At 41.1% G+C, this 26,275-nt stretch overlaps 1 protein-coding gene and 1 long non-coding RNA gene across 10 annotated transcripts; one reads left to right on the top strand and one right to left on the bottom strand.

Annotated features, from left to right (window-relative positions):
* Positions 1–2,768: 2,768 nt before the first annotated feature.
* On the bottom strand, positions 2,769–6,408 carry LOC307025172. The gene is made up of 3 exons (XR_013804098.1): positions 5,932–6,408; positions 5,177–5,224; positions 2,769–4,985 (listed from the first exon to the last, which is right to left on the bottom strand). It is a non-coding gene; the product is annotated as an uncharacterized lncRNA (long non-coding RNA).
* A 586-nt stretch (positions 6,409–6,994) lies between these two features.
* Positions 6,995–26,062, top strand: dcxr (dicarbonyl/L-xylulose reductase). 9 transcript variants are annotated; one of them, XR_013804096.1, is made up of 12 exons: positions 7,076–7,136; positions 7,318–7,394; positions 8,442–8,486; positions 12,489–12,586; positions 14,738–14,892; positions 15,403–15,445; positions 16,259–16,358; positions 16,729–16,793; positions 17,099–17,216; positions 18,981–19,167; positions 19,297–19,376; positions 19,488–20,332. XR_013804096.1 is itself a non-coding variant. In XM_079659784.1 (9 exons), the coding sequence occupies exons 2-9, from the start codon at positions 7,343–7,345 to the stop codon at positions 25,970–25,972; spliced, it is 735 nt and encodes a 244-aa protein (XP_079515910.1). In that variant the 5' UTR covers positions 7,050–7,182; positions 7,318–7,342; the 3' UTR covers positions 25,973–26,062. The 9 variants fall into 9 exon arrangements, 1 of the variants encoding a protein (XP_079515910.1); XR_013804097.1 differs by having other exon boundaries at positions 7,121–7,182; XR_013804090.1 differs by lacking the exon at positions 8,442–8,486 and having other exon boundaries at positions 6,995–7,136.
* The last annotated feature ends 213 nt before the right edge of the window (positions 26,063–26,275 follow it).

Genomic DNA, 26,275 nt, shown 5'->3' on the forward strand with positions numbered 1-26,275 from the left:
TTACATCTCGTTGTGTCATTTGAGTTTATTTGCTGTGTGTAGATTCAAGGATTTTGGTTATCTTGTCAATTTGTTTGGTTATCTAGGCACAGCTGTGTGTGACTCCCTCTGGTACACTGGTATGTTTTCCTAATGTAGAGAGCATTGATTAATTCATAAACTACTGACCAAATCCTTTTTTGTTGATCAAATGTTTTTCAAAAATGTAATACACATTTAGAAAAATACAATGTACAATCACAACCAATACAACACAAATTACAAAAAATTCAGAAAAAACAAACAACAACAATCAGACAAGAGGACAAAACTATGGAAAAATAAACCCTCCCACCCCCAGATCTGGACCATCCTTGTATTGCTCATTCAATCTATTATAGCATGTTAACAAACATGGTACTTACTTTATTTGTACAGATCTATATGGGAGAGGATGGCGTGATGCAGAGCGCTGTCTGTGGTTGTGCACGGGGGATGTACAAATGCAGCCACGCTGCAGCATTGGCAATATTTTCCATGTGGCAGATCAGCTCCACAGAAGTTGAGTGCCAGTGGAGGAAGCCTGGCACTTCAAAAGTAGTCCAGCCGGTGTCTCAACTCTACCAACAGCAAGAGGAGACATACAACCCACTGGCCAGAGACATCGCCACTGAGGAAGTAGAATGGTTCAGGTCTGCACTGAGGGGCGCAGCGTGGCATGGCATGGCTTTTGTCACCTGAGCCAGAGCTGCAGCCTCAACATCAGGCCATTTTCAACGTGCCGGAGCTGGTGAAGGAGCGTGGGGGTCGGGGGCTTGAGGCAATTCTTGCCTCAATGCGACTGAGCAGAGACCAGCAAGCTGCCATCCAGACAGCCACCGTAGGACAGCGGACACATCCTCAGTGGCAGTTACACAGGCAGGGCAGGTTGACAGCCAGCAATTTTGGTGCTGTGCTGAGGTCGGGACTTTCATCCACTCCATGCGCGTCCCTCATGAAGAGGGTGCTTGGGGGGTACAATTTAGACAGAGTCATGGCTGTCAACTGGGGAGTTGTAAACGAGATGTGTTTGGCCAGTGTGTTTGACCTTTTAAGTGTGACACATATGTAGTGATAAATGCTTCACCTGACCACTGTTCCTAAATAAAAAAAGTTTTCTGCATCGTCAGTCATTTTTTTCCAAATAATTACCAATATTTCACAAATTCTTCATGTAAACTTAAGAGCACAGCTGTATGTTGAGTGTCAGCTTTGCTTGGTTCATCTTACTGGGGGGCAGCTACATGGATGTCGGTGCAGTCCACAATCATTTTGCAGTTGAAGGCAGAATGAATTTATTATTGACTCAGAATGAAGCACAACTTCATGTCATACAATACATTGACTTTATTTGTAACTGTAAAAAAATAAAGCATTGATTAGCAAGCAGGACCTGCAGGAACAGAGAATGGTGATGGATGGAGCTGGGAAGAGAGAAGAATAAAGAAAACAGATCAACTTTATTATCGGATATTAAAAATTCAATTTCAAAACAAGTTGCCGCTCCTACAGTTTTCTAGTATGTAAAGATGATTTCACATGACCTATGCAAAATATCACACTCAATACATGTGTCTCTCTGGGGGGTGCATTGTGCCTTTGATGTATATAAATAATATACCATAACCAAATACTATTACGTACAGTGGAAATCAGGTTGCCAGACCAGGTCAGTCCAGTGTGCATGTTCCTCAGGGTCTCAGCAGTTACAGGTGAGGTAAAGAAAATAAAAGAGAAAAAGGTCAGTAACAACACTTTAAAGTAACAACACTGAATAATTATCTATTTTAATAATTTTCTCTCAGTAATCACTCAACTACTGTCTTTCCAACCAAGAGATTGACTCACCCTCACTGTGATCACAATGACACATGTCCAGAAGAATGTCATGCAAAGCTCCCTGCCTGCCTGCCTTCCTTCGACTCTCCCTGAACTGCTTCCTTAGCACCCGGTGGAGGGCGGAGTAGGATACTCTTCAAATGTTTCACGAAATACTTACCATGATGACTACTCTTACTGTTTAACATTTTGATGTACTTCATGTAATAAAATAATAACTTAATGGTAAGGCTACTAAAAATGACAAGGCTAAGTAATGTAATGCTAACTAACGTGCTCGCTACTCGTCGCTACTAGCTAGGTAGCTAACTTGACTATGTTCCATGCACAACATGTATATTACCTATGATATTACCTGATATGTCTGATCCAGCGACTCCTGTTCCTTTCATAAGACGGGAAGCGATAGAACGAGCAAGTGGTATGATCACTTTTGTGATTACAACATGGTACAAAGCACACAGGCATCTTGTAAAAGTGAATTTATTGGAGCAATCTCTTATATTTATTGGAGGGAATAAATCAGTTATGAAATCTTCTTCTTCGCTTTAATTACGAGTCGCAACCACTTGGAGCATTATCGCCTGTGACATCACATGCGCGACCCAGAATGGGATTTGGGATTTGTAGTCTTTGTAGTCGCGTATTTTTCATAGTCTTATATTTCAACAGTTTTACGACAAAATGTGACTTTTTTGACATGGAAATTATTGTTTAAGATTGACAAACATCATATGTGTAGTTCGTGGCACAATTCCAACGGGATCAAAAGATACGTTTTCTCTCTCCATTGAATTCAATGTATAATTTTTCGCTTCCGGGGTCCCATGGACCGGAAGTAGATGGGCGTGACTTCGCCTCTCTATAGAGAACCGCAGTAACGCGTCGTAAAACCCGGAAGTAAACTTCTTCCGGTTCCTTCGCGAAAAACCAATGCAAATTCTCCATAGGATTTTGGAAAATAGCTCGAAATAAGGTCTGTGGTTGACACACATTTAAGAGAGGGATCACGTTTTGTTCAGCCGGATAATCTCCACATGTCAACCCTACTTTTATAATTTTTGAATCATAAATCTAGTCGCCAAAAGCGAAATGATAACGTTATGCTATAAACGAACTACAAGCCAGTACAGCAGCAGGGTCGCACGACTTCAACGTCACGCCAACTTAAGATCGTTTCAACTGACTTGCACTGAAACTGCACTTTGAACACTTTAAATATATTAACATTTTAAACTGTATACCCCGGTTATCTAGGCCCGTTTTGTTTAATGTATACCACGTTTATCTAGGCCCTTTTTGTTTTATGTATACATGTCACACTGTGGGAAACGATATTTCGATATTTCTGGATGTATAACACATGTAGAATTTTTGACAATAAAGCTGAATTTGACTTTCGGGTGCTTGCATATTTTAACAGAGCTTTTCATTTTAGCCACACTGAATTTAACTAGAAGTCATGGCTGTGTCAATTACCAGTCTGATATCGTTTTACAAAGATGACAAGAAGAGTGTAGATAGAGGAGAGAACCACTACAAGTCAGGACACGTAACAGTGCAGCCTAGATGAAGGTGTGCTTACCGGTGTTGTCAGGGCTAGCATGAGGGACAAGGTTTATAGTGTCGGTGAGTAGTGATAGCAAGAGTACCGTTAACCTTTTAAGACCGAGTTAATTTATTCACATTGATTCCCATCAACAAATCAATTGTATGTGTCACATGAAATCTTTATTAGGCAAGGCAAGGCAAGTTTATTTATATAGCACTTTTCAAAACAAGGCAATTCAAAGTGCTTTACAAAAAATGAAAGACATTAAGAAAATGGCATTTAAAATCAGTCATTAAAAAGAAAAGCTAATAAAATAAACATTAAAAGAAAAAATACATGGATAAAAGTTACAGTGCAGTCTAAGATATGAATAGTTCAATTAAGAGCAGCGACAAAAAGAAAAGTCTTCAGCCTGGATTTAAAAGTAGTAAGAGTTGCAGCGGACCTGCAGGTTTCTGGGAGTTTGTTCCAGATATTTGGAGCATAATAACTGTACGCTGCTTTACCATGTTTAGTTCTGACTCTGGGGACAGAAAGCTGACCCGTCCCTGAAGACCTGAGAGATCTGGATGGTTCATAATTTAGCAGGAGGTCAGAAATGCATTTTGGTCCTAAACCATTCAGTGCTTTATAAACAGCAGCAGTATTTTGAAATCTATTCTTTGACACACAGTAAGCCAGTGTAAAGACTTCAGAACTGGAGCGATGTGATCCTCTTTCTTAGTGTTAGTGAGGAACCAGAGTAAAGACTTCAGAACAGGAGTGATGTGATCCACTTTCTTAGTGTTAGTGAGGACTCGAGCAGCGGTGTTCTGAATCAGCTGCAGCTTTCTAATAGATTTTTTAGTGAGACCTGTGAAGACACCATTGCAGTAGTCCAGTCTACTGAAGATAAAAGCATGGACACATTTTTCCAAATCCTGCTGTGACATTAGTCTTTTAATCCTAGATATGTTCTTTAGGTGATAGTAAGCTGATTTAGTAACTGTTTTAATGTGACTGTTGAAACCAATAACAAATTCAACCCGCTGACAAGAGAGCCCACCTCCGAAGATCGTGACTGGCTGAGGGACAGACTCGGGGGCAGGTTCTCAGGAATTTCTTGGCTTCTCTCCCCCGAGCCAGAAGAGGAACACTACAGCTTGGAAACACTTACTGTTCCTGAAATTATCAAATCTGTTGGGCATCAGGGACCTGAGGCAATTGTGGCAAGCATGGCATTGTCTGAAGAGCAACAGAGGGCAATTCAGGTGGCTACCACTGGTCAGCGAACCAACCCAAACTGGCATTTGTTCAGGAAAGGAAGGTTGACTGCCAGCAACTTTGGAGCTGTCCTGAGGTCAAAGCGTGTGACTGCTTCCTTTATTGCCAGGGTGCTAGGGCAACAACAGGCCCTTGATGGTGTTTTGTCTGTACAGTGGGGGACTATGAATGAATGTGAGGGCGTCAGGGCATTCACCACTGCAACTCAGATGCAGGTCCATGAGTCAGATTTGTGGCTCTCCCTATCAGGATTGTTGGGGGCATCTCCGGATGGTCAGGTAGGGTCTTCCGCTGTGCTGGAGGTAAAGTGTCCCTACGGAGCCAGGGAAATGACAATTAGTGAAGCATTGCAAATCAAGGGCTTCTTTGTCAGTAAGGAAGGAGAAACATTCAGCCTGCGTGAGGAACATCCTTACTGGCACCAAGTGCAAGGTCAGCTTCACCTCACTGCAAGGAAGAAGAAATAAAAAAATTGTGAATTGTTTTGAATTTACATTTACTCGCCTTTGCAATGTTGTGGTTGTTAGAGTGTTAGGTTTCCTGTCAGCTCATCTGTTGGGAAGATATAAAATATAGTTTCATGGAAGTCACACCGTCACATATACTGTAAGAGCATTAAGACATACAGTACATAGGCTAAAACAAAACATCTAAAGATATAACCTTGCACTTTGATAAGTCTCGTGAACATTTTCACTATTTTGACATTTTTATAGATGAAAATTGAACTAAAGAAATAAATGGTAGATTAATCCATATTGAAAATAGGTGTCAGCTGCTACACTAATTATAATAGTTATATTTCTTAATTAATTAAGATAATATATTACTGTATTGATCCCAATTTGGGAAATGTTTGTGTTGCAGCAGCATAACAAGAAAAACAAAATATAAGTTATTATATATACAAAAGTATGTGAGGGATGGAATATTAAATTGAATATAAATGTAAAATGTACATGTGATTTTACGTCCAAGAGAAGCTATGGAGCAGAGAGTTCTCTGCCAGCCAGAGGTGATTTGTTATTAGTTCAATATGTCAAACTGATTTCCCTGACTACAATCTTTAGTTACATGGTGAAACGTTATGCTGCTTGTACTAATAAGACTTATCATATAAGCCACACAGGTTTTAATAGGATGTATTCATTACTTATGTTGCGGTCTTTTCAGCAGCGCCATCTCTAAAACGGCGATACAGTCACTACCCATTATTTACATTTCACCGTGACATGGACAAAAATGTAACGTCAGCTTACCTCATGGCACGAATCCAGACTCTCCTTTGGAAAACATTGGCCGGGAAACGATAGAACAAGCACGTTTCATGCGAAGACCTGTGGCTGCAACCCGGAGCAAAGCAACAAACCATTGCGTAGCTAACTAGTAGCGCTAGCTTTAGCTAACGTTAGCCAACGAAACGAACTGCCAAGTAAAATTGGAAAACACTGGTAATTAATTATTCTATAATTTGTAAAACTACGGTGTTAAAAACGACAATTTCAAAAATACAGATTCTAATGGTCAGATATAGATATACAGATACTAAAGATAGGCAGGTACTTGCTTTCAAGCACAACACAGGGGAATGCTTTTTTAGCGGGAGTGTTTACGTGTTCGGCGTAATGACGTACAACGGCCTCGACAATTTCTGTAGTCCTATTCAGCCACTCGGTAACAACCATCGCTTTTCAGACACGTAAACTCTTCAAAAATCCCCAGTGGGGTCACTGCTGATGTATTTAATGTCGTAGAAAAAAACCTCAATTACCTCTTAAATTTGTGTCAACCACAGACCTTATTTCGAGCTATTTTCCAAAACCCTATGGAAAAAATGCATTGCTTTTTGAGGAAGGAACCGGAAGTGCTAAAAATGCTAACTTACTTCCGGGTTTTAAGACGCGTCATTGCGGTTCTCTATAGAAATGCAAAACGGCGTCAGTTTAGACGTAATTCTGTCCTCCTGCTTACCGCATAATTTATGAGAAAACATTTCATAACATTAACACAACATATTCGAGGTGGTTTTAAATAACATATCCGTATCTATTTATTTCTCCCAGTTATGTTTTTGTGTGCACTCAGGAGTCTTAAATCATTTTAGGATCAATCTTTGAAAATGAATTCTTCATTTATGATAAATGAGAGGTAACATTTTATTTATGGTATTATTTCCACATATTTCTCTCCATTCTTCCTTCTGTTCCAGTTTCTCGTCTCTATCCCGTTTTTGTGCTTAGTGCGTACGCATGGGTTAGAGTTTGCGTGGAGGACCGCACGTTTTCCCGTCAAGTTAGTATTTTATAAATCGCAAACATGCGTAGAAACTGCCGTACGTATATCCCTTTATAAATGAGGCCCCTGACCTGGAACAAATTAACTGTGTTAATGTTTGAGCCTCCAGAGCAGCGGCAGCTTCCTGCAGCCTGCAGTCGGACACAGAGCCCCTTCTGCCGCAGCGCCGGTGAGCACTTCCGATGTTTCTAACCTCAACACACACGTTATCAAAGGTCAGGAAGCCGGGAATGCGTGTGGCTGATTTAGTTGTAACATAAAGGAAGAAAACTTCGATCCGTCCTGAGTACACATGAAGTCACGTGACTCTTCAGTCTGTAATGTGTGTTTCCTGTGTTTGATCACTGTAGCTGATCTCGGAGGACTTCACCCACCATGGACATCTCCTTTGCGGGCAAAAGAGCTTTAGTGACCGGAGCAGGAAAAGGTGAACGCAAGGGCTACACACAATACACAACAAACAAGACACAGAAGACGTTTACAGTGCTTTAAGCATCACTTTATGGCATGCTGTTTTCATATTTACTCCATATACTTCATATGAGAGCAGGTTGCTACACTAGTTAGCTCTCTGTTAGCAGTAGTTAGACATCTGGTCACATTAGTTTGGCATTATGTCGAGTTAGTCACTCGTTTTTTAGCAAACAGTAGAACTATTTTCCGACTAAGGTTCTTACAAGTAGCACCAAAATCCAGACTGGTCAGCTTGTTGACACTAGTGGCCCTCTGGACTGAACTAGAAGTAGTGTGGTACATGAGGAAATCATATTTATTTCGAACTTGAGAGCCAATGGGAAGCCCAGGGCTGGCCCTAAACTTTTGGGGGCCCTAAGCAAACTTTGGCTTGGGGGCCCCCCTCAAAATAGCGTGTTCTCACTACACACAACACGGAACCAATTTTTGTCTTATGATGTTAGCATAAGAACACATATTGTATAAATAACAGAGCAAAAATAATTATGGATACATCTGGATACATCTCTCAACACCCAGTGTTGAGAGATGTATCCATAGATCTATTAATTTTGCAAAAAACAGAACTGTAAACAGATTTTTCTTTATGGATATTTTACAAATCTCCCCCCTTTTAAACTGTATTCTTGTTTTGTCATATAGTATTTCATAACTGTTTTTCATTTATTCTCTCTGGCTGTCCATCTCATAATGTTCACATAGAAATTAACTGTCAATAGGAATATCATTCAGAAGAATTCAAATTTCATGCAAAAATCTGTCACAGAAAGATGTTGCACATTTAAATGTAGGTGTTGTTATGGCAACGTCAGTGGCCAAACAGCCACATTACATTTACTGCTGCAAATACGTTCAAACATGCTGTCGACACGTAAAGCAGTGGCAACTATGCCACCATTTCAGCTGACTTTTTCTCAGAAATACTGTCACATAACATCCATATATTTCAGTGCTAGGTTGATGCTTAGCTAAGCTAACTGTGAAACACTTTAACTGACAGGACTCCGGATCAACTGTGTACTGTAAGGTAGCTTCATGTCGAACAGTAAGTCAACATTTCCCAGAGAGCTTTCTTTGAAATCACCAGGTAATGCTAAAAAATATAACATTTAGATTGTATGACAAAGTGTTTATTTAATATATCTGGCTAGCTATAGCTACTTGCTAATGGTTTAGCTTACCCCCGCGATTCAAAGTAATGGCAACGTAGCTGTAGTTTATGCTTTGCTTACAGCTTCGCTTAACATGGAAGTTTACTGACATTTACATACCTTGTTTACCTGGCTCAAGTGGTGGCTCTGGGGTTGTTGTGTGAGCCACCACTTGAGAATTGTCGTCTTTTTTAAGAACAAATGTTCTTATGTCCATCTTCAAAAACTCTGAGTCAGACTGACAGTTTATTTTAAACATTGTCACAGCTCACAGGATAGGTACCTGTCAGCCAATAAGACAGATGTTTATTTCCATTCAACTCTCTGGTTGGTCTGGTGCCTTGCCTCTGTTAAATTCACTGAACACAGGAAATTACAATCCTGCCGTGCTCTCTAGTGTCATGATGAGGTTCAGGTAAAGCACGGTTAATGTATTATATTATTGACTCAATAATATAATACATGACTTTGAGAGTAGGCAATCTAGGCATATTAACAACATTAATTAAACATACTTATCAGGGCGATGGTGTACTGGGATAAAAACATTTTTTGGGGAAGCCTTATATCCAGTGCTTGAATTGGAATAAAAAAGGTGCCAGTACTCTAAATCAGCAACAAGTATTTGGCACAAAGTCATAGTATATCCTATAATGCTGGTGGGTTTATCTCTTTACTGTATATTTTAGAAAGGCTCACTGTACTTAAACAAAATGACTCAGGGTGCATCTGAGATTAGAGGGGGTGCAGTGGTAAAGTGCTATTTTTATAAGTGGGGAGTGGACCTGACACCCTCTAGCCTAGGGGGGTCCGGGGGCATGCTCCCCCGGGAACATATTTTTTAAATATTGAAGTTAGATGCATCAATCTGGTGCACTTTGAGAGCAAAATGAAGAGATATATGGATACCTCTCAACATCCATAAGGAAACAACTGTAAACAGATTTACTTTTTCTTTATGGATATAAAAGAAAGTAAAGCTTGATTCCTATTGGCTGGTTAAATGACTCCTCGTCCCTGAGGCCACTACCAGTTTTTTGTGCCATTTTGCTGGATTTATTTGTCAATAGCGTTGCTGCACAAAGTGATAGCCCTCTAGTTTAAATCTACTACCCAAAAAGAAACATATGGAGATGGTTTACTATTTAAAAAAAAATTGCAAATCTATTTGGGAACAGTGGGGCCGGGCCTCAAATCCTATAGGGGGGTAAGATTTTTTTTAAATGTTGGACTTAAATGCATCAATCTGGTGCATTTTGAGGGGGAAATAAAGAGACTACACCCATATGAAACAAAAATGTATACATTTAAATAATCATAAAATCATAAGTACATGGCCATAACCAATAACATACAATATCCAATATGAAAAAACATTGAAACTTGTTTATTTATTTGTTTTTGGTTCATTTATAGTTGTGAGTGTGTCTGGGCTCCTGAATCGGCCTCTCCTGTCTCCCTCCTCTCCCCCCTGCTCCTCTTTGAGGCAACAGCAAAGACTAGTTTTAGCTCTCAACAAGTTTATCTTACCTTTTTTCACCTAGTTAACATTTTGTTTGTATTATTCATGCATATTTGACTAATCACTACCCCCTCAAATGGAAATATGTGTTTACATAAATGGTGACCGAACCGTTTGAGACCCACTGAGATAACTTAAACTAAGTTAACTATCTAGACTCAGAGAGTAATTTACCTCACCAGAGCTGTAGTTTTCAGCCTCTCAGTCTGACAGCAAAGGACTCTTCCTCCACCTTGTTGTTGAAACAGCTCATTATATCCGTTAGCGCAGCTAGCTAGCACCAGATGCTAACAACAATACACGTAACCGGTGCGCGCGCTTTCTCGCTCGCTCGCGCCACACATACACCAACACACACCCTCCCGAGCTTGAATGACACACAGAGACCAATCGAGGGCATTAGTATGATCTGTATGAAAGTGGCAATGTCGGCAGGCCACGTCATGTAGACAGCCAGTCACCCTCTGTGAGGCAGAGTCCGACCCACATTTGCGCTGCGTTGTGTTTACAATATATACGTATATGTGCCGGTACTCAGTAAAATGCCGGTACCACATGGGTAAAAATCAGAAGTGCCGGTACTGCGTACCGGTGAGTACCGGCCCAATTCAAGCACTGCTTATATCTCAATTTCATCCCACCTACTCATTAGCTTTTAATTGAACAGTGGCGAGCCGTGACTTTTATACCTAGGCCCTCTGACAAAAACGTGCATTTATTTAACAGGTTCGTTCCACAGACCTTATTTCGAGCTATTTTCCAAAACCCTATGGAGAAATCCCATTGCTTTTTTGTCGAGGGAACCCGAGCGCAGCTTACTTCCGGGTTTTAGGACGCATCACTGCACCACTTTATAGACATGTATAAACCTCACAGCGGTCGGAACTTGTCATAAAGTCTGCGAAAATAAAGCCAACCCATTTAGAGGGAAGATATGATTGGTCAATTGTACTGTCATTTGACATTACTCTCTCATTGAGTTACTATAGCGGGCCCTCTGTGAATCTACAGAGGGACCAACAAGCTCTCCCGTCTTAACATAACTTGCAGAGACGGCATTTAACCCTTCACATTCCAACAGAAACTTAACAGGCAGATTCGAAGGATTTATTTCTTTGGAAATGTTATTTTAAATACAATTTTAAATCAAGTTATTTTGGTAAAACTAATGATTTTTTTTTTTAATGTTTTCAAATAATATTTTTTAGAATATCTTGACTTAGGCCCTCACAGAGGGCCTAGAGGGCCCTGACAGCTCGCCACTGTAATTGAACTAGTGTAAATACAATAGTGAGCATTTTGGCTTTCACTAGTTTATCTAGTGAACACTTTTGGCCTCACTAGTTAACCAGCAATGTTAAAAGAACCAAAAGTAGTGTGAGGTTAGTGACGAGTATGAATGTCACTAGTTCAACTACATTACATTACATTTGGCTGACGCTTATATCCAAAGTGTCTTACAATAAGTCCAATAAACCATGAGGATTCAAACTCAGAACAACAAGGAAAGTGCTGACACATTCACTAGTTAAACTCTGTTCTACTTTATTAACTATTGCTACTAGAATTTTTTTAGCCTCATTCGTTTTTAGTAAGGTAAAAATGGCTAAACATGTAAGTAGTTTACATTTTGCATAACTAGTTGACATGTTTTAGAAAGTGTGTTAAACTAGTCAATTAGTAAAATCAGGACACTCCCTCTAGTTACTTGTGAACTCTACTGCCTCCACTCGTACAACGAATGGAGGCAAATGCTGTTATGCTTAATCAGGTTTACTTATTTCTGCATGTTGCTTGCTGTATTGTGTATCATTCTCTTGCACTATTTTATTTGTATTTCTTTTGCACACTTTCTTTTGTTAATGGGCTTTGTTTCTAATGTTTTAAAAGTGAAAAGAAAAACGTATTTTGGAAAAATCCAAAGGTTTTAAAATTTGTCCAACCCCAAGCAGTCATATTTAAAGCCTACATTTTACTTGCCACTCAATGTCAACTTTCAATCCCTGATAGTTTGCCCTCCATCCTTTTTGTTCAAATGCTAAAAACTCTATAATGAGATCACATGTGAACCTCAGATCTGATGAAGGCGTGTGATGAATTTGCACATTGTCTGAGAGAGAAAATGGAATATAACAATGCTTTGTCTGGAGCGCAGAGGGGTAAAGCCTGAGGTGTGTGTGTGTGTGTGTGTGTGTGTGTGTGTGTGTGTGTGTGTGTGTGTGTGTGTGTGTGTGTGTGTGTGTGTGTGTGTGTGTGTGTGTGTGTGTGTGTGTGTGTGTGTGTGTGTGTGTGTGTGTGTGTGTGTGTGTGTGTGTGTGTGTGTGTGTGTGTGTGTGTGTAATCACCCTTTGTGTTTCTGGATGTTTTGTCTCAGGGATCGGCAGGGCCACTGCTCTGGCTCTGGCACGCTGCGGGGCAAAGGTCACCGCGGTAACACGCACACAGGCCGACCTCCACAGCCTGCTGCAGGAGGTACACCTTCTCTCACTGAGGAATATACCAGTTAAAACACTGTGCAATGACATCATCACAATGTGGCTTTTCATTTGGGTTTCATCATCTAAAACAGACTTTGGCTGTCGTTAGGCACCATCATGTTTAGTTCAGAATGAATCTATAATTAGTGCGAATGCTGTGCAATAGCATTCCACTATAGTTCTTCAAATCTTTAATCATCTTCTTCTTATTTGTGCGAATGCTATTTATAGCATTGTTTTTGATATCTTTTACACTTTTTGAGATATTTAACTCAGTTTGGAGCTTGGTAAAGAGGCTTTCGTCAGATTTTAACATGTGTGTATTGAGCAGCTCGTTAAGTCTAGAGTGCTTTGATCTCAAAACAGAGTGGAGGAGTGCTTGAAATTCTTTTTAAACTTGCCATAATTCCCAAACCCTACACTCCTGAGACATAATTCTTCATGAAAAACGTAGGAAAACCTCTCCTAGGTTGGAAAATAAAAAAAATGAAACAAAAACATTAAGCGAAATGCCTCTTGAGGGCATGAAGTGACAAAAACTTTCGACATGTCTCCATTAAGGCCCATTGTAAATGCAGCGTCATCTTTCATCACAGCACCAGCTGCACACCTTTTAGTAAATCTGCCAAAAATGCCACATTATTGACCTGAAAGTTCACAAACAGCACACTTCAGATGCTCAGGGTCCTTGACATACTTCACGCGTTGACATTTTACCAAAAGCAGCTACCGTTTTTAAACTATAGTTAGAAATGTAAGAGGTTTATTTCTCATTCAGAACAATGGAAAGGCTCTCCTTTCAGAGCACACTTTCTCCATGGAAACCTTTGATCTCTGCACACAGGTGTTTGATAACGTCGTAACCATGGACACCTTTGATCTCTGGGCTCACACACAGGTGTTATGATTAGGTGTTATCAGGGCCATCCCTCCCTACAGGAAGATCACGCAGACTGCGTGGGGCCTCACCTTTTGGAGGGGGCCTCATCTTGCGGAGGGAGCCTCAAATGAGCTCAATTAGTGTGGCGCGGCACGGTTTCGTCGCTGCGAGGCTCCACTAGACCCCTCCCCGTCCCCCCCACCCGTCGACGCTCGCGATTCGCGAAACAGAGGGCCTCATCATATAACTTCGCGTTGAGCCTCAAATTGGCCAGGGACGGCCCTGGGTGTTATGATTCTCTGCACAGAAACAAACAATGACAAACAGACTGTCTCAGCCTAATATTTTCTGTCTGATGGAGACTTCATACTGACTTCAACATGTTCCACATATTTTATACATTATTGGCGACGTATGGTTGTAGTTCAAAAGTTTGCAGATAAAATATTCTGCTGCTTTTCAGAGCGTTTTTAATTTCTTTTCTCTTCTTAATAAATATTCATTCACTACTACTTACATTTAATATCTAACTCCTTCAGCCTACTTTCAGCTATAAACCATTCAACTATTAACTTATTCAGCTATTTCAGGACATTGAGGCTATACATTTAGTTGTTTATACCTTTTTTAAACCTTTTCTTTTAAATATTAAGCTTCTTCACTATTGTTCCTACTCTTCCAGTTTAACATTTCACTTTCAAGTTATCAACAAAGTCATTGCAATGCTTTTGAGCTGTAACAATTTTGATTCAAATAATTTCCCTTGCATTTTTCCACTAAGTTCAGCAACACGCTTTTTGTAGCTTAAAGCAGCTACAGAGACCATTCAACTAATAAAATATTCAGCTTTTTCTGCATTTTCAGCTAAATTCAGCAACAAATGTACACAGTTTACAGCATTCGCACGCATTACTTTCATTATTATAATTAAAGATGTTATGTATTGACAAAGCTCACTTGCTGTACTGGACATATTCAGTATACAGTGTATTACTGCACAAAAGGAGAGTACTTCTTGTGAAAATATCTGAAGCGATTTTAACCATTACAAAGTGATTATCACAGTAAACTGCTTGTGAGTCAGTATATGCAAAATCCCCCCAAAAAAAGAATGTATGGTTAGTGCAGGATTGATAATTTTGTATACGCTGTTCATAATTGTATGGATCAATACTAGCTGTTCCCCTCCTCCTCCTTCTCCTCCTTCTCTCTCTACTCTGCACCATCCTCTCTGCTGTGCCCCCCCGCCCCCCGCCCCTCCCTCAGTGTGCCTCCATCACCCCGGTGTGTGTGGACCTGGCAGACTGGGGGGCCACGGAGGCGGCCCTGCAGGACGTGGGCCCCATCGACCTGCTGGTGAACAACGCAGCCTGCGCCACTCTGCAGCCGTTTCTGGAGGTCACATCAGACAAGTTCGACCAGTGAGAACATTTACAAGATACTTTAAAGTGACAGTTCACCCCAAAAAACAAAGTATATATGTTTTCCTGGTCCTCGCAGTGCTATTTATGACTTTAGATTGTTTTGAGTTACTACTGATAGAGATGTCTGTCTTCTTCCAATTTAATATAACTAGATGACACCATGTATGTATCACTCAAAGTGGCAAAACCTATACCTGAACAATGGCAATGTCTCATTTAAGATATCGTGACCCTGTCATTCAGGATAAATGCACAGGATTGTGAGGAGTTTCATGGAGGAACCATTTCCTTTCTACACTATCACCGTGCAGATGTTAGCATGCATCTACTCATGGAGAGAGGCTCATGCTCCTGACAGTGAGATGAAACTAACTCTTAAGAGGAAAATATGCATTCGTGCTTTGGTGCTGAACTGTGCCTTTAGTTATTTGCAACCAGGAAGCTGCAGCAGCAGACAGAGTACAGCCTGTTCTGTTCGTTCTGTTTTAAGGTGTCTTTCATCCCCAGGTCCTTCGATGTGAACGTGAAAGCGGTGCTGCATGTCTCCCAGGTACAATAATACCTTAAATCCTCATCACTACACCTGCATGTCCTGCATTCTAGGCTCCATTCTGTTCTTTTGTGCTCTCTACTAAGTATATGTTTTGCTGATATTAACATTAATTGTTAACTTAGGTTTGTGTTTCGGGGAAAGTGCATGTTTTGGATTGCTGGCTCTAACCGCAGCACTTCACCAGGCAGGGATACTCTTAGTCATGAGATCAGTATGACCGCTTTCTGCTGACTGTGTATGTGAATTGTCTAGAAGAGAGCAGATTTAGCAGATTAATCATTGATTTTTATCTATGAAAGTAATGTGTTGGACCAAGTTTCTACTTTTATAATTAAAACTGGTTCGGTTGAAGTAAGAACGATGTAACTTTTACAAGGTTGGAGAGTAGTTCCTTAGGTGAAATGTGAGAATTTGTGTGTGTGTGTGGGTGTGGGTGTGGGTGTGGGTGTGTGGGTGTGGGTGGGTGGGTGCTGAATGAACACATATAGATGTTTTAGAATAAATTTCTTCTTGAGTTTTATATGTATCAACATACAAGGGGCCGTTTGTCACAATGGAACTCCTTATATTTGGCTGTAATATATTAATTGTTTTAAGCTGGAGAAATTGTAAACATTGCTTGCTATATGTAGTAGACACATATGTGTAAAATGTGAGAGCCCTAACAACTCGGGGAGTAAGAGTTATAGCCCTTTTGGTCTCAACTACAATAAGTTTCCCTTTTATAAAAAACATCCACAACATACTGTTTTATTCCCTTTGTGTTGGGATGTGTGCTCCAGTTGAAACAGAGTGTGTCTCTGTGGTCAGATGGTGGGCCGGGGTATGAGGGCCCGAGGGTCCGGAGGCTCCATCGTGAACGTGTCCAGCCAGGCGTCGCAGCGCGCCCTCAGAGAGCACGCCGTCTACTGTGAGTCCAGAGCTGTGGAACACTCACCTGCAGGGGGCGCTCGATAGAGGAAGAGTTCCGGTCTTAAATCCAAGTAGCTGATAGAGGCGTTCAGTACAGTTATGATCAATTCTTTCATCTGGTCACTGATTGAATCAATAGCTTTCAGTGGTGGATAAACTGCTAAACATAATTCAGAATCAGATTAAGGCCAAGTAGGTTTACACAAGATGTTCTTTTGCAAAAAATGTGTACATATAAAATGAAAGATCTTTCTCCGTAAATGACCCTGCTATCCGCTACACATACATGAAGATGGTGTCAGTCCTGTGTTAATTTCTTCTGCAGGTCAGTAAACGTCCTGTTGTCTCTGTTTCCTGTCGTTGTCCAGGTGCCTCTAAAGCAGCTCTGGACATGCTGACTAAAGTGATGGCTCTGGAGCTGGGCCCCTACCAGGTCAACTCACACCAACACATCACTAGAATGTTTTTGAGTTCATTAGATGTATCATTCATGAAAGGAGCCCCTGTATAACACTTATTCTGCACTTGATGTGTGTGTAACCTCTATTTTATTCCTATGCTTCTCTTAAATTGTAAACAAGCGTTTCATAGTGTCTGTTTCATAATGACAGTCCAGAGTTACAGGTTATGGGTTATTAATGAAGAATATGAAATAAGTACAGTTAAATCCTTTTCATTTGTCTCTGGTGTTGATGATACGTTTTTAACGATGTTTCTGATTGAATGTGTTGTGTTCAGATCCGTGTGAACAGTGTGAACCCCACAGTGGTGATGACGGACATGGGGCGGCTGGGCTGGAGCGACCTCGAGAAATCCAAGACCATGATGTCCAGAATCCCCCTGGGCCGCTTCGCAGGTAAAGGCCCTGACACACCAAGCAGTCACCAGAGAACTCGCCGACGCTGAAGCCGACTGTTGCGTCGGCGTGTTCTCCTGCGTCTTGGCCATGTGTCGCACTGGAACACACCGCAAAGACTTCAGCCGAGCACGTACGAACTGCGCATGCGTGAGTGGCAATAACTCTCCTTACCAGCAGGCGGCGGTAGTGTGTATTCGTCATTCAAAAGAGGCAACAACCGGAAGACAGAGAAGCCATATGCCATACATTTTTGCATACATTCACAGTAAATATTTATTCAGTATGATGGCTGTCTAACAGAAGTTCAATCCATTTCTCACTTATTCTGACAATGCACTTAACCCCAAATAAAAGAACCCAATAAAAAGAGTTGTTAAATAATAGTGAAGTCACGTTGTAATAACAATAACTCATCCCTCTCGAGTTTTATTTTTTTGCTTTGCCAAAAGCCACTGTGTCAAGTGTCCTTCTTGGGTTGCCGTCCGGAGTTGTCCAATGGCTAGTTGCACGAGATGGCGTCTATCAACTTCCGGTTCATTGAGTGTGCGGTTGTAAACTTCCGGTCTGCGGTAGAGGGAAGAGCGATAGATAGCCTATAGATAGCCTATAGATAGCGAGAGAGATAGCGTATATATATTATATAGGCACTATTTTACACTCGATGTCTCCAAGACCTACCGAAGGTTAACATCAGTGATGTACATCGGCTGGTACAAGCGGCAGGCTCAGCCCCGAGGAGCAAAAGAGAAAAGGTTTCAAAATGTAGCTACATATCCAGTTACGTCGACAATTATAAAGGTAAGTGACAAACAAAGCTGTAGCTACTGGCTAACTTTTACAACTTGACAGTCTTGATACAGTGTAAAGCGTTTTAATTATGTACTATTACGTTTTTTTGGATAACATGAATGATATCCAATTCCCCACAGTTTCAAACAAAGATCTACCTTTAGGGAGAGTGAGCATCAGGGCTAGCTGTTACAGGTCCATGAGAAAGCATGAAAAGCCTCACGATCTCAGAGTAGGGAGGAAAATAAAAAGTGTTCATCGGTTCAAAGCCTCAATCAGGTTCATGTTCTGGGCTTTTGATGTGGCTAGAGTAGGTAACCTGTGATTTAGGATTCAAATAAGCCCAGCTAGCTGACGTGTTGCAACAGATTACATAGTGACAATACATTTGCTCACACCAACTGGTAGCTAGCTATGTGTGTGTAGCATGAAGGGGCTACAGATTTATTTTCGTTTTGTGAGCCTCTCGTTTAAAATGATAAATACATTAGCTAAACCCAAACTTAGCTTTCATCAAAGATTCTTAAAGAGAGGTTGAAAACCGTCTCTGCTTTCATGGAAACCCCAGAAACTGGTTGTGACGGCTGCTGTGCTTTACTGAATGGTTAGTATAATCCATGTAGGGTCCAGTTATTTGTATGGGCCAGTGTTAGGTAAGTGCTGTTTTTGTACCCTACATCTATGTTAAGCTGTTCAACGTTCTACGAACACTATTTTATGTAGTTATAATATAAGATTGATAATAAATTGAGAGAGCTGAGACAGACTATACAAGCGTATCTGTTTGAATGTCCTTAAATTACAGTATTCCAAACAGCAGAACTTCTGTTTATGTGATGTGACAACCTGACATGGTTTAGCCTTTTCCCACACCTACTACTTGCCTAATCAGCCTGCTCTCAGCTTTCTCATTTGTCTGTGTTGTATTGAAGCAGTGTCCTAAATGTAAAATGACTGACATTTTGTTTTAAGAACTGTTCACCTGTGGAGATTGCAGTGGCAAAGTGTTCCTGTGTAGCTGGAACAGCACTCTGAAACCACAATGTTGCACTGCTGTTCCAGACCGCACACTACTCCGTCCAAACTCAACCTGGCTGCCGTACCCCCTGTCCTCAGCTGCACTGAAACAGAGCAGCGATGGCACAAGCCAAGAACCATGGTAAGTACAGTATGTGTTCACAACCAATCCACGGTTTAATGAGTATTTCCTTTGTGCCAAGAGCTGATTTAGTATGTTGCATCAACGACCTTTTCAATTAATTTGACAATTCTTTTGTGTAATTAATAGGGTGTGAAACCAGGCAGAGTGAGTGACATGGTGTTAATTTCCACTAAGCCAAAGCAGTTTACAGTTGCTGACGGTGTAAGGTAATATCTGTTGTCCTAAGTAATTGTATGTAGCCTGCTACAACTTTGTGATTGTTGTCCGAGTGTAAAATGTTTCTTAAAGTCCTAATTATCATATAAACATGTTCAAAGGAGTACATGTCACAAGGCCGTGCGGGGGGAGCATCCAGACCCAGATGTCCTCAAAGTCAGCGAGGCATACAAGGACTTCTCAGCAGACATCGCACCACGAAAAAAAAACGAATGGCTCACTACTCAATTCAATGACAAAAACTTTCTGGATATTGTACATCTGTTCATCTGTTATATAAACTAGCATTACTTAAATATGCAGAGACTAATAGAAATGTTTAAATACAGTATGTATTTCCCCCCCGATATAACATCAACCTATGTTTTGTAAAAGTTTATTAAATTAATCTGTAAAATGTTATCATATTGTGGATTTATTAAATTATGTATTTTCCTATGTTATTTATGTGTGTGTTTGTTTTGAGGAAATAATTCATTAGTACCTAAACATAGTATGGTATAACTGCTTTTTGTAATGAAATACACAATTGGTTTGGGAGCAAGAAATCTTTTTATCGTTGTTGTCCAGGCTTGCCGAAATGAATGGAAACTTATCTCCCGATTATAACATTGTGTAACTTGCTGTTGTTAAATACCGTCAAACTATGTGCAATATGTGCTTTATGTGCAATACTTTATATACATATGCCATCTTTAATAACTGTAATATATACCGGGCTGCTAAATCGTAAGAACTGCTACAGGATTTGATTTGTTTTTGATCTGTATTTTTGAAAATTATGTAACTTTTAATCTTTTTTTTAGCATATTGTTTATTATGTTATAACTTAGTACTTTTTAACGCATGTAAGATATTCAACACTAATCTGTCTGTGGCTCTTTCCTGCTGTAACGCTGCAAATTTCCCCTCTGTGGGACTAATAAAGGTATTCTGATTCTGATAACGGGACAAATTTGTACAAAGGGGCACACAGCAATGTCGTGCCAACTTTCTTACACGCTGGAAAGCCAATCGCTTTTCTTTACCCCGAAATCCACTCATTCTTGCTCTCGGTGTGTCATGACAAACTGTCAAACTGTCAAGCTGTCAAAACTCTGTACTCAAACCGGAAGTACTCGGCCGCACACCCAGCCGCCGGAAGTTGATAGACGCCATCTTGTGCACAGAGCCTATATGGCAGACCACCTCGCACATGCGCACTGCAGATTGGGTATATAAACAAACAACTAATAGAGTGTGCGTTCCATTTTCACTCTTGTCCATCGAAAACATTTTTTGTGCGGTACTGGAGCTATCAGCCATTGGAGTGTTGCTTGTGGAAGACATTCTCAAGCAACCGTTTCGCTTCTCATGCACTGATTCGCTAGCTGAACAGCCAATCAGAGTGATTTCTTTGTCCGACTGCCTGTGACCGACGCACGGCCGATTCAACATGTTGAATCGGCCGTGCGTCGGCCATGAAAGGCCAAATAAGGCGTGTCACGGCCGAGGGTGCGGTACACACCAAATTGAGTTTGGGCGACAGGGCACGCTTCGTCGTCCGACTCACGAAAACGGCCGATTTCGTAAGGCCCGGACACACGTGACACGCCTTATTTGGCCTTTCATGGCCGACGCACGGCCGGCGCCGGCCACAGGCAGTCGGACAAAGAAATCACTCTGATTGGCTGTTCAGCGAGCAAATCAGTGTATTAGAAGCGAAACCGTTGCTTGAGAATGTCTTCCACAAGCAACACTCCAATGGCTGATAGCTCCAGTACCGCACGAAACATGTTTTCGATGGACAAGAGTGAAAATGGAACGCACACGCTATTTGTTTGTTTATATCACATAGTCTGTTCTTCTTCTCTGTCTTCCGATTGTTGCCTCTTTTGAATGACTAATACACACTACCGCCGCCTGCTGGTAAGGAGAGTTATTGCCACTCAGGCATGCGCAGTTCGTACGTGCTCGGCTGAAGTCTTTGCGGTGTGTTCCAGTGCGACACATGGCCAAGACGCAGGAGAACACGCCGACGCAACAGTCGGCGTCAGCGTCGGCGAGTTCTCTGGTGACGGCTTGGTGTGTCCAGGCCTTTAGAGAACAGCAGCTGGGTGTAAATGACAGCATGATTATACGATAAGCACTCAGATTCCCTACTTGAGTAAAAGTACCATACAACAGCCTTAAAATACAAGTAAAAGTCCTGAGTTCAAGATGTTGTTTTGGTAAAAGTAGTATCAGCCAAATGTACTCATTGTGCAGAATGCCTTGTGTTGTATCGTTATAACATTACATAATTCTGTTATCATTAGAAAGTACATATAAGAGTGTTTTAATGTATTCATTTGTCACTATGGAGCACATTTTGGAAAGTACTGAGTAAATTAGTAGTAAATTAATTATTGTTCAGAGTTTTGTAGTTTGTGTTCTTATTTTCTAATGCGTCTTAGTGTTAATATATCAGGCATTGTCATGGTGTGTAAACATTAGGGACAATGAGGGGAATAAGTCTACAATTTTTTTGTATTCTCTATCATCATTGTTACGGCCTTGCTCATAGGCTGCAACAAAGATGGGAGACTAGACAAGTTAAGTGTAACAAAAAGCATATTTATTTACAATACCACAAAAAACAAAGGTCTTCAAAGAAACCTAATAAATGTGGAAGTCAGTTATCAGTAATGATTGCGTGTATGGGTGTGTGAAAATGTGCAGAAACAAAGACGCGGCCGTGTTCAACAGAAGAGTGAGAGGGCAGTATGGGTTGGTGTTGGCCTTTTATGACGGCCCAGGTGTGGCTCATCAGGGTGATCACCTGAAACACAAACAAGAGCCAGCAAGCAGAACACAAAGGCATAGACCCCTAGTGGAGTGGAGGGGTTGTAACAATCATAAATAAACAAAAGTAAATCAGAGCATGTTTGTATGTTAAGGACATATCTGGAGTCAGGGCCTGCTCTGTCAAACGTTTTAAAACACCTGCCTATCAAACAGACAAATACAACGTGTATCCAGTGTTCGAATTACCCATTTGCTTTCGGGGGAGCCGTATTTTTCAGTGCACATCCTGCTACTAAATATATCACACGCACGCTCTGTTGACTGGCGCAGCAGTGCGGATTGGATCAATTGCTATAAAATCACCCTGCTACTACGGCCCCGGCCACACGAGGACGAAAACGGTCGTTTGCGTTACTGTTTAGTGTCATATAGACCGTTCGGCCACACGAGTACGACCGAATATGACAGCAAACAACTGCGGAAACGATAACGGGTCCCACTCCCAAGGTGGATAGAACGGCATACGCAACGCTCTGGGGGTCCAACGGCTCCGTGTGTACGCCCTAAACGATCATTTTCTGATAATGATGACGCAATAGCCCCGCCTCTCCCCACCTCTACTGCTCACCCCCGCGTCAAAGTAAACTGCACACTGAATTCAGATTATTTAACTTTCTCTCGATATGGACATAAACGCGAGTGAAGTCTAATCTGACAGGACGGAGAGCTCTGATCACCTGCAGCTCCTCCCGCTGTGATGCAGCGGTGAACGGAGCAAAACACACACTTCAAGTCAGATCATCACCCTTAGCTATTTTAATTACCTCTCAAACTACCTAAACTAGTTATAAATATGTTTATTTTTACTGTCGGCCGGGTCACTCATTACTGGATCAGCTGCTGCTTGAGACAGACGCTGTCCGAAGAGAGGGAAGAAAAAGAGAGGCTCCATATATTATATTATTATATTATATTATGTTGCGTGAGACATAATTCAGCAGACGTCTCCACGTTTGCAGTCAGCTAAAGTAGTGTAAGTATGCTAACGGACAGAAAAACACACGACCACTATCGCTCAGAGTTTGCCCTGGAGTAAGAGCCGTTTATTGTTTCTGCGCATGCTCATTAGCATCACCACGTTTCAGGCACATTATGATGTCATACACATGAACATAAGCATGACTGATATTATACAAATATGCTCAACAATATAGATTCGTTATTCATTTGTTTTAAAGCTCAATAAATAACAAAGAAGACCGGCACTTTTATAATTTTGTCCGGAAGATTTAAACTTTAACACACGTTGACTGGCGAAAAACTCTGCCCGGTTCCCTCGGCCCCCACCCCCCACCGCGGAGAATAAACAGAAGGGCAACCATGACAACCATGCTTCTTCGCTGCTTTTGTGGAGGAAGTTACAGCGCCACGTACAGGCTCCTGCATATGTACTGCAGCTTCTCCAGCGGTTGGAGCTTTGGACAGACACTATCCGGTGAACATTGCGTGTGGACGGAAGCTTTTTTGCGTTTGCGTTAATCCTATGCGTTTAACCGTATGCGTCCTCGTGTGGCCGGGGCCTAAATTGGTCTCTTTCCGCAGCCGGAGAAGAAACGAGTGCTCAGGGACCGTCTGCAAAGTGCAACACCGAAAAAGAGAATACAATAATATTCAATCACTTCACTATTATACAGTATATTACTACCAAACTCACTAAACACATCAATAGTCTCCTGATGCTCATACTACAGCAGATAGTTTGGAAGAATGTGCTTTTGAATAATTTTGGGGAATATTTCTAATGTAAAATCTTCAATAAATATGGTATAATCTTCAATAATGTTACTATTATATTTCTACCAAACTCAACACACACCTCAATAGTCTCCTGTTGGTCATACTACAGCAGAGAGTTTGGAAGAATATGGTTTGGAATAATTTTGGTGAATATTTACACTGTATAATAGTAACGTTATTAAGATGATGCCATGTTTATTGAAGATTTTACATTAGAAATATTCACCAAAATTATTCAAAAGCACATTCTTCCAAACTCTCTGCTGTAGTATGAGTAACAGGAGACTATTGATGTGTGTAGTGAGTTTGATAGCACTCCACTGTATAATAGTGAAGATATTGAAGATTATACCATATTTATTGAAGATTTTACATAATAAATATTCCCCAAAATCATTCAAAAGCACATTCTTCCAAACTCTCTACTGTAGTATGACTAACAGGAAACTATTGATGTGTGTAGTGAGTTTGGTAGAAATATACTGTATACAAATGTGAAGTGATTGAATATTATTGTATTCTCTTTTTTCGGAGTTGCACTTTGCAGACGGTCCCTGAGCACTCGTTTCTTCTCCAGCTGCGCGGATAGAGATGTAATGTGTCCAGTTTGGAGGACAGCACGTATTGGCTTTTTTTTAAAATCAAAATGTGATTGTAGTTCGTTGTCAACCTTGCCACGGTACTTTGGAGACGCACTTTGTGTCTGAACAACGTTTTGTTCATGAGTTATTGATCTGTGAAATCTGAATCTGCCAATATCGTACCAACTTTACTCAACTCGGTGAGGAACTGTCAAACTCGACCCTAACGCCACTTACAGCCAGCCAACTAAAAGTTGTTTTCCGTTCACGTTGTAATTTCTAGACTCCTTTGCTTCTTTGCTTGTGAATCAAAAAGCTGCGAGGCATGGCTGTTTTGGTTTTACCATATTTTTTATCTCAAAGCCAGAGTAAAAAAAATATCAATATGAACATTTCAAATACCACTCAGGCATCGCCACCGTAACCATAGCAACGTCAGTAGCATAAAGAATGCAGCGCCGCCACTTACAGATGGCAACACCCAGAAATATTCACAAATATAAAACAAATATTTCAAGAACTTTTATTTACAGAAACTCAACATTTCTAATCTGTGTGACACAAATATGCACAATTGTTTTGGGCTCCCCTATTTATCTCAAAGTCGGCCTTCAGGGGAGCTCCCTCCCTCTTCGGGGGAGCCAAGCTCCCCCTGGCTCCCCCCCCCATTTCGAACGGTGCGTGTATCAGTGCATCCAGTCTTTATGCTAATCTAAGCTAACCCAATCTCAACCCCCAGCTTTGGACACATTCCATCTTCTCATCTCACTCTCAAAATGGAAGCAAAAAGGCATTTACAAAATGATGGACTACTATTTGAAGTTGAGGTTATTCTCCTCTTTGCAAAATACATATGGGGGATGGGGGCTCTTCCCAAAGGTCATACCAGGATACCAGGGTGGAAGGTTGATGGTTAATTCAGATTCAGGAATGTGGATTCAGCCTCCCCATTACGTCCTCTTATTATATATAAGTGGAGCGAGAGCTGCGTTCACATTCTTTGTGATGACGTGTAGCGCGTTCTCACTGATGGACTCAAAGACTGACCTGCACTATTCTGATTTTCATGAATGCAATTTAATCTAAAACAAATCTTATTGTCAGGTGCAATGATGCAGTGTATAGAGCACTGGGTTCATACATGTGGGCAGCTCAGTAGGGGCTTGTGTCCCTGCACGGACCAAACATACTGCTCCAGAGCACATCACCATAGCAACCCCTTCACTCTGACACCTCTCCATTAATGCATGTTTGTGCATGTGGGCATTTGAACTGTAACTTTATTAACAGAGTGAAACCTGAATGTGTTATCCTTCTCAATGTGTCCCCTGTGGTCAGAGGTGGAGGACGTGGTGAACAGTATTCTGTTCCTGCTCAGTGATAAGAGCAGCATGACGAGCGGGGTCTCTCTGCCGGTGGACGGGGGCTTCCTGGCCTGCTGAGCCAGCACATCGGCCCCTCGCTCAGAGGAGGACAACAAGTATAGCCTTAAAGTCATTTTGTTTAACAAATAAAATACAACCACCCTCAAACCTTTCTACTTCTTTGCGCTTATGTCTATTTAATATTGGCTCATGTTTATTTTCTATTCTTGTAAGTATTATGAACAAGTCTGAGTCTGCTGAGATTGACTGCTTAAGATTTTTTATGATTGAGTTTGGAGGCATTCATTTAAAAAGATAATGGACATTTGACTACAGCTGTATATTAAGGTTAACCCTTCTTTCATGGTGGTGACTTACAGG

This window comes from Notothenia rossii (assembly GCF_949606895.1).
Source record: "Notothenia rossii genome assembly, chromosome: 11".
In the NCBI taxonomy this organism is placed as follows: Eukaryota; Metazoa; Chordata; class Actinopteri; order Perciformes; family Nototheniidae; genus Notothenia; species Notothenia rossii.